At 47.4% G+C, this 13685-nt stretch overlaps 1 protein-coding gene across 2 annotated transcripts in view; it reads right to left on the bottom strand.

Annotated features, from left to right (window-relative positions):
• Window positions 1-1824: 1824 nt before the first annotated feature.
• The window catches only part of dnase2b (deoxyribonuclease II beta), a 50636-nt gene continuing 38775 nt past the window's right edge, over window positions 1825-13685 (bottom strand). For both annotated transcript variants that reach the window (XM_069939337.1, XM_069939336.1), the window contains exons 5-7: window positions 8885-9046; window positions 4400-4597; window positions 1825-3292 (exon numbers count right to left, since the gene is read on the bottom strand). In XM_069939337.1, coding sequence (XP_069795438.1) covers window positions 2928-3292; window positions 4400-4597; window positions 8885-9046 — 725 coding nt within the window. In that variant the 3' untranslated portion in view covers window positions 1825-2927. The remainder of the gene's footprint in view (window positions 3293-4399; window positions 4598-8884; window positions 9047-13685) is intronic.

Consider the following 13685-nt stretch of genomic DNA (forward strand, 5'->3'; position numbering starts at 1 on the left):
TGGGCCAAATGGCCTGTACTATGCTGTAATTCTATGTAAAGGAGATCTGAGGGGAATGGTTTTTTTATACAGAGAGTGGATGATATCTGGAACTGCCTGCTACAGGAGGTGGTAGCATCAGCTAGTCACTACGTTCAAAAGGCATTGAGATACATACATGAAGAGGGTGGAGGGATACTGACCTAATGCAGACTCATGGGATTAATGGGGATGAAGGGTCAGTATATGCTGAGCTGAAAGGCCTGGCGACTCTCGGCAGTGGGAGAGTCCAGATCAGGATGGCTTTGTGTTTGCAGGGGTGGGTCTCTGTGATCATCACAGACTCATGGAGCCACACGGCGCAGGAACAGGCCCTTCGATCCACAGCCTCCATGCGAGCCATCGTCCCCAACCACGCCTTTTAAAGGTGTGGTCTCACCGAGACCCTGTACCTTTGCAGAATTCCTGCTAACATCCGTGGTGATCCTGTTCCACCTCCTCCATTTCTCCCCAACCTACCCCTCCTCTCAATTTCTTCTGAACCCCTGTCATTTCCACACACACCCCCCCACCCCCCACGTCGCAGTGGGTGCCTGGAATGCATTGCCCGGGGGAAGGTGGTGGAGGTTGGAACAATAGGGGTATTTTAAAGCTAGATAAATGGACAAAAGAGAAATTAAGGGTTATGAATATAAGGGAGAGAAGGATTATATCAGTCTGCACAAACTTGAGGGCCGAAGGGCCTGGTGTGCAGTAATTTTCTATATTCCTTCAGCTCATGGATATAAATAGAGGATTATGGGCTGTGAGGTAGGGAAGGATCAGGTTGTTAAGGGTCGCCCCAACATTTTGGGATGAATGGCCTGCACCGTGCTGTAATGTTCTGCGTGATCATGGCCTCAGGTGTCCTTGGTGAATGGAGTCTGCCCTGGAAATCCACCAGCTCAGGGTCAGCTCCCTGGAAAAGCTCTCACGTTCCGTGACCTTGCAGAGTCCACCTGGCTTTGAAACCCACTTTCCATTTCTTTAAATGGGAGACATCAAGATGGGACTCAGTGAGGTTCCTTGTCTTGGTTACTCTTAACCATGGGAATACTTAAAATATGAAGAGATCTCATCACTCTACACCCCATGGCTGTGTGGCCAGGCACGTTTCAAATGTCATCTACAAATTTGCCGGATGAGACCGCGGTCGTTGGCAGAATCACGGATGGCAATGAGGAAGTGTACAGGAGGGGAAGATAGACTAGTGCGTTAAGTGGTTTAACGACAACAACCTTGTGCTCAACGGTAGTAAAACCAAGCAGCTGTTGGTGGAAATCAGGAGACCACGACCCAGTCCTCGTTGAGGGCTCACTAGTGGAGAGGGTTAAGAACTGTAAATTCTAAGGTGTCAACATCTCAGAAGATCTGTCCTGTGGCCTCCATTTCGATGCAATCGTGAAGAAGGCTCACCAGGGGAGCTATATTTTGTTAGGAGTTTGAGCAGATTGGGTATGTTACCAAAGACTTGCAGATGCCTGTCTGTCCGACCGGTTGCATCACTGTCTGGTACGGAGGGGCCAATGCACAGGCCAGGAAAAGGCTGCAGAGGGTTGTGAGCTCGGCCTGTGACATCACAGGCACCAGACTCTGCTCCATTGAGGACATCTACAAGAGGTGGTGTGTTAAGAAAGCAGCCTCTCTCCCTCAAGGATCCCCCCCCACCACCACCACCACCACCCAGGCCATGCCCACTTCACTCTGTTACCACCGGGAAGGAGCCTGAAGACGAGCACAAGGACGGCTTTTTCCCCTCCGCCGTCAGCTTCCTGAACGGACAATGAACCACAGACTCTGCCTCACTTTCTCCTATTTTCTCACACTATTTATTTATTTATAAATGTCTTTTTTTTTTAGCAATATTTGCACTGTAATTCTGCAGTAAAACAATAGATTGTGTGAGATATTTATGACAATAATTTCTGATTCTGATTGTGCAGGATAACATCTGGCAGCCCCACGGGAACACACTCCATTGTCAAGGTTGCTGGGACTGGAAGGCTTGACTCCAAGGGAGTGGTTGGAGAGGCTTGGTCTTTCTCCCCTGGAGCTGAGGGGTGGTCAAATGGAGGCTTATAAGATCATGAGAAGTTTGCATCTAGAATGAGCTACTGGAGGAGGCTGGAGATGATGGGACAATGACACAGTACAAAAGAGGGGTTTAGATGGATATGGACCAAATGGAACTGTCCAGAACACCTTCTGGTCACCATGGATGAGTTGGGCCGAGGAGCCTGTTCCGTGCTGCATGCGCCCTTACAATATGACCGTGAGCGGCCCACCGAGATGTTGGAGAGAGGTTCCAAGGGAGCACATGGCATCCAGCTTTCGCCTTCATTCCACAGAAGGACAGTGAGGTCACTCACGACAAAGTGTGCAAATTACTGAGTTTCATTTGCCTTTATTCCACTGGGTCACAGCCTCCACATCTGGTTAAATTCTGAGGGCGTTGTGCCGGGAGCAAGTCTGGTCCACTAACCTTTACAGAATGTTATGATCCAACATGTCACCCTGGATCATGTCACTAGGGGAGGGAATGGTACTTGACAGGAGTTTCTTTTCCACCAGGTTGGTGACGGTGGGTGGGGAGGTGGGGGGGGGGGGGGGGAAGAGAGTCCATCTAGTTTTATGGGAAGAAACAAAATGTTACAAGGTATGGGTGAGATGTCACTCTGAGTATTGTGCACAGTTCAAAACACATCGAGGCAGGCAAATGGAAAGGAAAGAATTGGAGTGATGTGGGCTGAATAGGACTAATTTGGCCAGCAGGGACTGGTTGGGTTGAAGGGCCTGCTTCCATGCTGCAGAACTCGGGAACTCAAAGCGCCTGTTACTGATCACCGCAGCTCATGGTGGGCAGGAAGGCCTTGGGGGGGTTGAGATGCAGCAAGGGTCAGAACTTGAGGTCAGAGCTTGCCTGCTCCATCCCTGGGACCCTCCCAGCATTGCCTGTACTCTGACACCGCCTTCCTGAGAGCTCGGTAAAGCAAGGGGTTCTGTGTGCAGAGGAGTCCGCCGCTCCGCCACATCTGGCCAAAGGTTCGATTGAGATCACCGACACACACCCAGCCGTCATCAGGATGCAGAGACACACACCACTTGGAATGGTCGTTTCTCGTTAAGAAGGTGTGCCCTGGCAGATTGACCCCTTTGACATTGTAGATGTGCTTTGGCAGAGAGCAGTTGGAGGGCAGATCTCCTTTACCATTCCTCCAAGTCTCCGACAACAAGTCAGTCTGCAAGGCCTGAGCTGCCCAGGCTGCGTAGATATCTGAGAGAAGAAATTATTGTCTTACACCGGAGTACAATGCACAGCTACAACAAGTCTTACTTTCTGCAGCTATAGATTGAAAACTTGGCTGAATGGTGCACCAACAACAACCTCTCACCATTTGTCACCAAAACTAAGGAGCTGATTGTTGACTTCAGGAAGGGAAAGCCAGAGGTTTACAATTCAGTGATCACTGGGGGATTAGAGGCGGAAAAGGTGAGCACATTTAAGTTCTTGGGAGTCACTATTTCGGAGGATCTTTCCTGAACCCAACACAGTAATAACATCGTGAAGAAAGCTCATCAGCGCCTCCACTTCCTCAGGGGTTTGCGGAGGTTTGGTACGACACCAGAAACCCTCATCATTTTATAAAGGTCACCCCTCAACCACCGAACCTCTTATGTTCAAGAGTTATGATCACAGCAAGAAAGAAACTGCCCTCGAGTCCAGAGGTTCATTCTTACAACCTTGTGCATCTTCTGCCTGACAGAAGAAGGGAGGTGAGAGGATGACCGGGGTAGGACCGGTGCTTAATACGATGGCAGCTCTCCTGAGGCAGTGGGAGGCATAGACAGAGTCGATGGAGGGTATGTTGTTTTGAGTGAGCAAAGATCCATACTATGTAATGGGTTGAGTGGCCTTGATCTACATTGCAGAATTCCACAGTACGTTCCACCTTTTCCTTGCTCCATTCCCATTCGACACAGTAACAGAATTAGGCTATTCAGCCCATCGAGTCATCTGTGCCATGCAAATCATGGCTAATATCTTTTCCCTTTCCTGGGACTGAGGTACTGAGTTCCAGTGAAAGGTTGAACAGGTCAGGACTTTAGTCCCTGGAGTGTAGAAGAATGAAGGTAGATTTGATGGAGATATTTAAAATTCTGTAATGTTTTATCGTTCTATGGTTCCTTTTAATCCCCTTTTCCTGCTTTCCCGCCACAACCTTTGGCACCCTCACTAATCAAAAACCTTTCAACCTCTACCCAATGACCTGGTCTCCACAGCCATCTATGACAACACATTCCACAGATTCTCCACCCTCTGGCTGCAGAAATCCCACCCCCCCCACAATGCAGCAGTTTTGCCTACCATCCGGCCTCTTACCATCACCGAAGTACTTGAACTTGGCAAAGCTCTGAAAGTGCACTCCCCCCAAGGACGTGAGTGTGGCCCAACGCTTCCACGGAGACCGAGACACACTGCCTCCTTTAGCGACAACTTGCAGGTGAGAGAGCTCGGGCAGGAAGAGGCGAGGAAGGGCCCAGCTGTAGACATGCGGGTTGGAATATAAAAGCTGGGTGCCTGCAAAGACAGAAGTCCTCTTTCCTTTCCATTGTTCACAGTGCGCAATGTGCACGCATATGAATATGCTTTACATGCTGCAGCCAAACAGGTTAAAGAAACCATTACAATAGTATTCCCTGAAAGTGGCGTCACCGATGGATAGGGTCGTAAGGAGAGATTTTGGCATCTTGGCCTTCATAAATCAACAAATTCAGTACAGGTGTTGGGATGTTATGGTAAAGCTGTATAAAACATTTGTGAGGCCAAATTTGGAGTTTTGGTCACCAAACTACAGAAAAAGTATCAATAAGATAAATAGAGCTCAGAGAAGATTTGTTCAGCGACCTCCTGTGTTCCTGGGCACCAAATCCGGCTGTGATACCCCCTGCCCGCATACCAGGGGTATGGGAACCAGTGGTCGGAGGCGTGACGAGGAAAAGGGGATGTCAGCTGCTGACCTAGCCATCCGCAGGAGCTTCTGACGATTGCCCAGGGATGACGGGGAGCTCATGACGGGGATCCAGGATTAAACGAGTTCCAACATGGGCTTGGTTGCCAAGGCCTCTCAGCGGGCCTCACACCAACATCAAGTCACAACTCTGCCAGACGTTGTTGAGACCGCACTTGGTGTCCTGTCGCCCAGCTAGAGGGAAGGTATCATAGAGTGGGATGTTTACACAAAATTGATGGAGAAACTCAAAAGGTCATGATTTGGTAAATGGGGTGGTAAATTGTGTGAGTAAATATGTGAATGATACAAATATTGGGGGAGTTGTGGATCATGAGGAGGGTTTTCATGGACTGCAGAAGGATTTGGACAGCTTAGAAGAGTGGGCTGAAAAGTGGCAGAAGGAGTTTAATGTCGATAAGTGTGAAGAGCTTCATTTTGGGAAGAACCAAAATAGGACGTATGCAGTGAAGGGGAAGATATTGAGGAATGCAGAGGAACAGAGAGATCTTGGAATAATGGTTCATCGTTCTTTGAAAGTGGATTCTCATGTAGATAGGGTGGTGAAGGCGGCTTTTGGTATACTAGCCTTTATAAATCATAGCATAGAATATAGGAGCCGGGAGGTGATGTTGAGACTGTTCAAGGCATTGGTGAGGCCGTTTGGAATACTGTGTGCAGTTCTGGTCTCCAAATTATAGGAAGGATATCAATAAGGGAGACAGGGTGCAGGGAAGATTTACTAAAATGTTGCCTGGATTGCAGTATCTAGAATATGGAGAAAAACTGAATAGACTGGGTCTTTATTCATTTGAGCGTAGAAGGTTGAGGGGGGGGATTTGATAGAGGTATTTAAAATTATGAGGGGAATAGATAATGTAGATGTGAATAGGCTCTTCCCCTTGAGGGTAGGTGAGATTGGAATGAGAGATCATAAGTTAAGGGTTGGGGGCAAAACTTCAGAAATAACATAAGAGGAAGCTCCTTCACTCAAGTGGTGGCTGAATGGAATGACCTTCCGGAAGAGGTGGTTGCAGCAGGGTCAATTCTGTCATTTAAGAGGAGTTTGGAATGAGTACATAGATGTGAGGGGGTTGGAGGGTAGGTGGAACTAGTGGAGTTTCATATAAATCGGTGCGGACAAGAAGGACCGATATGCCCTGTTTCCGTAATGCAAATTTTTATATGGTTACATGGTTCTTTATGTGGCAAAGATAAAGATTCCTAACTAATGTTTCGGGCCTGCGCCCTTTGTCACGGGTATGAGCAAAATGTCAGCAGGTGCCTGAATAAAATGGTGGGAGAAGGGAAAGGGCAGGGAGAGGAGAACAGGCTCACAGGCAGGGGTCATGGGTGGGAGGGCAGAAGAGAAAAAAGCTGAGGTGATGGGGGGTGGCTCAATAAATGGAGAGGGAAGGGGGTGAAGAGCTGGAGGGAAGGAGACAGAAGAATGGGGGGGTGACAGAGAAGTCGATGTTAATGCCATCTGGTGAGAGAGTGGCCCGGATGAAATATATGGTGTCGCTTCCAGTTAACAGGTGGCCATGGTTTGGCAGCGCTTGAAGCCATGGACAGACATGGGGAGAGGGGTGCAGAATTGAAATGGGTGGCCACAAGTGTTGCGGGCAGAGAGAAAATACGTGCTCAGCAAGATGATCTCCCAATCTGCCTCCATGAAGGTTTAGGGAAGACGTCAGGGTGCCTGGAACGTCTTGCCAGGAATGATAGTGGAGGCTGGAACATTGGTGGCATTTAAGAGACCCTTAGGCAGGCACATGGATGGAGCAAAAACAGGGTGGGTTTAGTTAATTTTAGGTATATAGGTCAGTACAACATTGTGGGCAGAAGGGCTGGCACTTTGTTTTATGATATTCTATGAGGGGGTGGCATTATTGGTGTAGCAGATAGCACAACACTGTTACAGAGGCAGCGATTTGGACCAGGGTTCAAATCCCACGCTGTCTGTAAGGAGTTTGTATGTTCTTTCCCCTCCCCATTTGTATTTGTGTGGGTTTTCCTAGGAGGCTCCAGTTTCCTCCCACCATTCAAAAATGTACCAGGGGTTGTAGGATAATTGAGCGGCATGGGCTTGTGGGCCAAAATGGCCTGTTACTGTGCTGTATGTCAAGATTTTGTTTTAAATGTGGTGTGATGGAATATTTGGGAATGTTTTTGGGTGATAAATTGGTAAAATTAGAATAGATTACATATACACACACTTTAAAACAGATCTTATTTGAAATAATGAAGAATTCATATTCAGTGACTTTACAGAAACTATGGACATTTTGCAAGTAGGTGCTAATTGAAATGATGTCATGAAATGAATGGACTATTGTCTTGGAAGAACAACCAGAGCCAAGTTATCTGTTTTGGACCTTTTTTCAAGGATTTTGACCTCTCTGCAAAGTGCTCATTCAGAGGTCATTAAGAGGTTCTTGTTTACCTAAAACAACAGATGGAAGCAGAAGACTAACTCCCATTGTTTGCTGGAGAAGGTTGGGGGTTTTGCAAGTGAGAGAAAGAAGGACAGGCAGTTTAAATCTCAGATAGAGAGAGAGAGAGACAGAAGGGAGTCTTTGACTATGTGTGACACAGAAAACTGTAACAAGCCAGGGGAAGCTCGTTGGAACTGAAACAGAAACTCCAGAGTGGCAGATGGCTGGAAGTGTTATCTGTCTGATGTTTCTCTTGGAATAAGGGGAACAGAAATAAAGTCTGTGATAGCCTGAAAGAAAGAGGTTATCATCTGGAGAACCCTGATGGGGCAAGTTTCACCAGCAAGACATTTAGGGGACTAATGGTGGTACCTCAGTTGTGGAAATCCTGGAATGACTCATCTCTCTCTGCAAACTTACAAGAACCTTCCTGAGCGATAACCATTGACCTTTCGAGCACCAAAGCCTGGTGAACTTTATACATGTTAAATTCTGTGCACAGTATAAGAATTGCCTGCAACCAGTGAACTTGGAAGAATGAGAAGTGAGATTGGACTGTGAACCAAAGAATTTTTCTTAAATTTACACACACATTACATACACATGCGCTTAGAATTAGAAGGTGGTTAAGTTGGGCTAGTTAAGTTAATAGTGATAGGTTAAAGTTTGATTTTGTTTTCATGTTTAAAGATAATTAAAAACAACTTTTGTTTAAGTAACTATTTGTCATGTTGAATATCTATTGCTGCTGGGTTTTGGGGTCCTTTGGGCTCGTAACAGTGGAGAAGGCCACAACGGCAGCACTGGAATTCACAAGGATGTTACTGCAACCGGTGGGCTTGCATTATAAGGAGATGGTGATTAGGCTGGAACCTCTTTCCCTGGAGCGTAGGAGGCTGAGAGTTTGATAAAACCATGCCAGACATAGATAAGGAAAATTCTGAATTTTTCCTACGCTCGGAGAACTAATATGAGAGGGCATACATTTAAGATGAGTGGGGAAGGATTTAGAAGGGACTTGAGGAGCACCTCCTTTACACAAAGGGTGGTGGGTGTGTGGATGAAGTTGTCAGTGGTGTGGATAGTTGTCACATTGAGGATATTTGGACAGGTACATGGATGGGATAAAGGATGGGGGCTGAACTCAAGCAAATGGGACTAGTGTGGTCAGCAGGGATGCAGTGGGCTGAAGGGCCTGGTTCCCTGCTGCGGGACTCAATAACTAAAGTGCTACCTCCAATGCTGGCAACATCCTGGTGAGTCTCTTCTGCATTCTCTCCAAACACCCCCCCCCCCCCCCCAACTTCCTTCTGGCAGTGTGACGACCACCACTGTTGGGTTTTTGGAAATGAACGAGTCAGATTTTATTTGCGTTTCCACCCCCCAAACGCGTCGCAAGGCACAATAATAATTCCTTACCGATTTCCGAAACCTGGTTGTACTGGATTGTAATGCACAGGAAGGTCTGCCCATATCTCTGTCCTGATGAGGGGTACATATACCCCTCCGTGGCATTGGCAGGGAAATGAGGGACACTGTGCATCAGCCAGAATCCTTGAACTTTGTTGAATGTCAGGACCCCTGGAATTTAGGAGACAGCAGAATAATGAGACTATACGACAGAGGAGCAAAAATAAGCCATTCAGCCCATTGAGTCCATCTCACCATTCAATCATGAGCTGATCCATTGTCCCACTGTCTGGCCTTCACCCCATAACCTTTGATGCCCTGGCTAATCAAGAACCTAACAATCTCTGGTTTTAATACACCCAATGACCCGGCCTCCACAACTGCCTGTGGTAATAAATTCCACAGATTCACCACCTTCTGAAGAAATTCCTCAGCATCGCTATTCTAAACAAATGTCCTTCAATCCTGAAGTTGTGCCCTCTTGCCCTAGACTCTCCCAACATCTACTCTGTCCACATCTTTTAATATTCAAAATGAGATTCCCCCCTCATTCTCCTAAATTCCAACGAGTACAGGCCAAGAACTGTAAAACACTCCTCATAAGGTAACATGGTGACAGCGTGCCCTCCAGGATTACTAGAAACTGCAATGTTGAGAAAACAAGGTGTGATATTGTACATTGTGGGAGGGTGGTGAGGTGGGGGGTGATGAAGGCAAGAGGTTATGATAGGGTGTTGCAAGGAAGGTGAAAGAGGTGGAGAGATAGGTAGAGGGAGAGACTACGAGATGTCACTCCTTGCTACCTTGGTCTCGAGAGTGTGCGCCAACTCAAAATGTTGATCGACTGTGGTAGCAGCCAGCAAGCACAAAACTCAAAAGATCGCACAACAGGCTTAGTCTGAACACCAGTTCATGGTTCGGTGGCTTCCGTGTGACTGGCTCAGGAGGGGCCAGCTCAGGACTATATTTGGGTCGGATAATTGACAGCTGGCCAGGTGGAGTCAGCCCTTAGCTGGTCTTCCTGCAGGTACAGAGGTCACCCCCTGCAGTCAGCTACTGGTCATATCACCACAACCGACCATCTCTCTCCATGGACGCTGCCTGACATGCTGAGTCCCTCCTGCTTCTCATTGTTTGCTCGTAATCCCAGCAGCCACAATTCATGTATTTTCTCTAAAGGAACTGAATCGTCTTTTTCAATGACCATCCACCCTTGGTCCCTACATTTCCCTTGCTCCAGACTTCATTCTCCCCCACTTTCCTCATTACTTCAACTAGCTTTGTCTCTCTCTCTCTCTCTCTCTCTCTCTCTCTCAGTTCTGAGGAAGGTTTTTCAGCCAGAACGGTTACCTGCTTCTCTTTCCCCTTCTACAGAGTTCTTCCAGCACTATTTCTGTTACAAGAAAATCTGCAAATGCTTGGGTCGAGTAAGGAGGGAAAATGAAAACTCGGCCGAATGGCGCACCACCTTTGTGGCCTTCTCTACATTGGAGAGACTGGACGCAGATTGGGAGATCGCTTCACTCGGCCTGCACCAGTGACAGGGTCCTCTCAGTGGACAATCATTCCAGTTCTGTGTCCCAGTCCCAGACTCACATGTCTGTCCATGGCTTCGTGTACGATCCCTCCAAAACCACCTGTAAATTGAAGGAACGACACCTGATTTTCCACCTGAGTGCCCTCCAGCCAGATGGCATGAACATCAACTTCTCCGGATTCTGCTAACCCGCTCTCCTTTCCTCTCCCTTCCCTTCCTCCCTGTCTTCTTTCCTCCTCGCCCTGCTCACTGCTGCACCCTCCCTCCCTTCTCCACCCATTACTTCCTGCATTTAAGACCCTGCTCCTCCCCCTACCCCTCCTCCCCCCCTACTCTTTTATTCGGATGACTGCCAACATTTTGTCCCTATCTTGATCAAGGGCTCAAGCCCGAAACGTCAATCCTGCATCTGTATCTTTGCTACATAAAGGACACTGTCTGACCTGCTGACTTTCTCCAGCACCATGTTTTTACTTCAACCATGGTGTCTGCAGACTTTTTTGTTTTACTTCCTCAATCGTGGAAGTCAACCAGCACCTCTGAAATGAAATCAGACTGTGAAAAAACACACAGCAAAAACATCTCTTGAAAGTGGGCAGGCTTTATTATAAGTGTTCAATTCGTATATGGGAAGTGAGGATGACCAGTCAGGGGACATCTCACTCAGCCATCTACCTGAAGTCTCAGCTCTCACTTCAAAGATACAGGTGGTTGCTTCTATATTGATACAATTTCAAATAAGTAAGGGCAGAACGATCCTCATTCTTAATGCTACATCATTCTATATATGAAAAAAATTGGTTTCCCAGCCCTGGCACCTGGCTTTTTGGTGTTTAGTCTTCATAAGACAAAATAGAATTATGTTACACCAACTTTATCTTTGCTTTGCATTGTATCTGTCCTTGTAGAGTGTGGTGATGTGTAATTACACCACGGGTCATCCCAGCGACCTTGTATATAAAACAGTCCAGAGCAACAATCTAGCCTTCCAGGTTCTTCTTGCAGAGAGACAAGACCTCTTAGTGTACGTTAGTTTATTAAATTGTACTGACAATAACTACACCAGCAGTGTGAGTATAAGACAGGTTTTAATAAACTAATATGTACACTAAGAGGTCTTGTCTCTCTGCAAGAAGAACCTGGAAGGCTAGATTGTAGCTCTGGACTGGTTTATATACAAGGTCACCGGGATGACCCCTGTTGACCTAGTGGTGTAATTACATATCAACACATAGAGTCTCCACAATCGTTGCCTATTCTCAGAGCCGGCTTTCAAGGTCATTTTGCAGCCATCTAACTGTTTTCAGCCATCTTACCCTAAAGGTTTGTCAGCCATCTTGTGTTAAAAGCAAAAGCTTTAGCACTGAGATACAAGTCAAAAGCATTAAAATAAGTGAGATATAAATCATCCTTCTACACAATAATGGTCTCATTTAATGACTTTTGCACTTTATTGATTTTTTTTCTCCCCTCTGTGCTGCACAGTCAGCCATTTACAGTTGTTTATTTGAGTACATTGTGTACCATTTATTTTGCACTGCCTCATTCTGCCTCGACCACGGGAAAAAGAATCTCAGGGTTATATGCAATGCCGTGAATGTGCTCTGGCAATAAATCTGAAATCTGAGACAAGCATGCTGGAGGAACCCAGCAGGTCATGCACTGTCCACAGGAAGTAAAGGGTGGCCAACTTTTCCGGCCCGATCTCTTCATTGAGGCATAAGGGAACGACAGGCAGGTGCTGGAGTAACAAGATGGAGAGGAGATAAGAGGAACACAGGTTAAATAGGTAAGAGGTGGATCCAGGTGGGAGGGGAGAAGAGAAAGGAGCTGAGCAGTGATGGGGAAGAGTGCAGAGGGCCAGGAAGGGGAACCTCTGATCAGAGAAGGGTTGGGAACTGAAGAGAGCCCGGAGGGAGGAGTTGCCAGTAATTGGGGATCGATATTGATGCCATTGGGTTGGAGGTTTGGCTGTACCTGATTCCTGTCACTTCTGTTTGGGCATACTCGTCTTCAATGACCAGGGAATTGAGCACAACACATTGCAGCGATATAACATTTTGGATCAGCTGCACTTGAATGATTGCGTGGAGTTCCAGTCAGCTCATTATAAGTATGGGGTGCAGTGCTGCCAGAGCCCACCAGAGCAGCACTTCGGGGCCGCTCCGGCACCTGACGGGCCCGCTCAGGGCAGTGGTGGCAGCTCAAGGTGAGTTCAGTGGCCGACTTCGTTACCCATAATCCCCCCCCCCCCCCCACCCCATGCAGCTGGAATGGCTGTCAGCATCAGGGAAACACAAATCCCTGCTGTCCCGCCTCCCCGCTGAGTGCTATTCTCTGTTCTGGATGTACCCCGGTTTCATCCACTCCCAGTCGCCCCACTTCGTAGTCTTATGGTTCGCTGTCAACTATACAATGCCAAATCCAACATGGCGGCCACCAAGGCCAAGTCTTGCAAGACCTCCTTGTTGCTGTGTTTGGTGAGCTCTGGCACCTAAAAAATTTGCACTGCTCCCCTGATGATAAGGAAGATGTTTGGAAAAGGTACATAAGTGACTTAACGGGATATTGGCTGAATTAGAGGGAGTGCAAAGATTTAACAGGCTGGAAGAAGGACTCAGGCCTGAAGCACGGACTGCTCATTGCTTTCCGTGGGCGCTCCATGAGATGCGGACTTCCTCCAGACCAGAGAGTTGTTTATAAAACCAGAGGCACAGACAGCCAGAATCTTTTTATTCCAGCATGAGCATGTGAAATGACAGAGGAGATGAACTGAAGGTGAGGGACAGGTTTACGGGAGATGTGTGGGGCAGGAGGCTTTAAGAACACACTGAAATGCTGGAGGAACTTGGCCGGTCTTTCATTGCCCATAAACAGCAAAGATACATTGCCGATGTTTCTGGCCCAAGCCCTTGTTCGAGGATTAAGCAGGACGAGGTAGAAGCAGGAAATCTCAGAATTCAGACGGTGCCAGCTGGGAAGGAATCCAGACCCGCAAAAGGGGTTAATTGGATATAAGGGAATGAGGTGAGAATTTATCAGGTCTGTGCGAAAGGAGACGGGGAAAAGCGAGCGACAGAGCTGGGGGAAGGGGACTGAGGGAAGAAGTGGGGGGGGGGGGTAAGGTTTAATGAAATCCAGAGATGGTTTAATTGCACTTACTTCCCTTCCCTGATAGCCTTCGACATCTGCCACACTGCTAATGTCTTCCACAGTGAAGATTGATGCAAAATACTCATTCAGCAATTCCTCTGCTTTCTCCTTGTCTCTCAT

This window comes from Narcine bancroftii, chromosome 5 (genome assembly GCF_036971445.1).
Source record: "Narcine bancroftii isolate sNarBan1 chromosome 5, sNarBan1.hap1, whole genome shotgun sequence".
In the NCBI taxonomy this organism is placed as follows: domain Eukaryota; kingdom Metazoa; phylum Chordata; class Chondrichthyes; order Torpediniformes; family Narcinidae; genus Narcine; species Narcine bancroftii.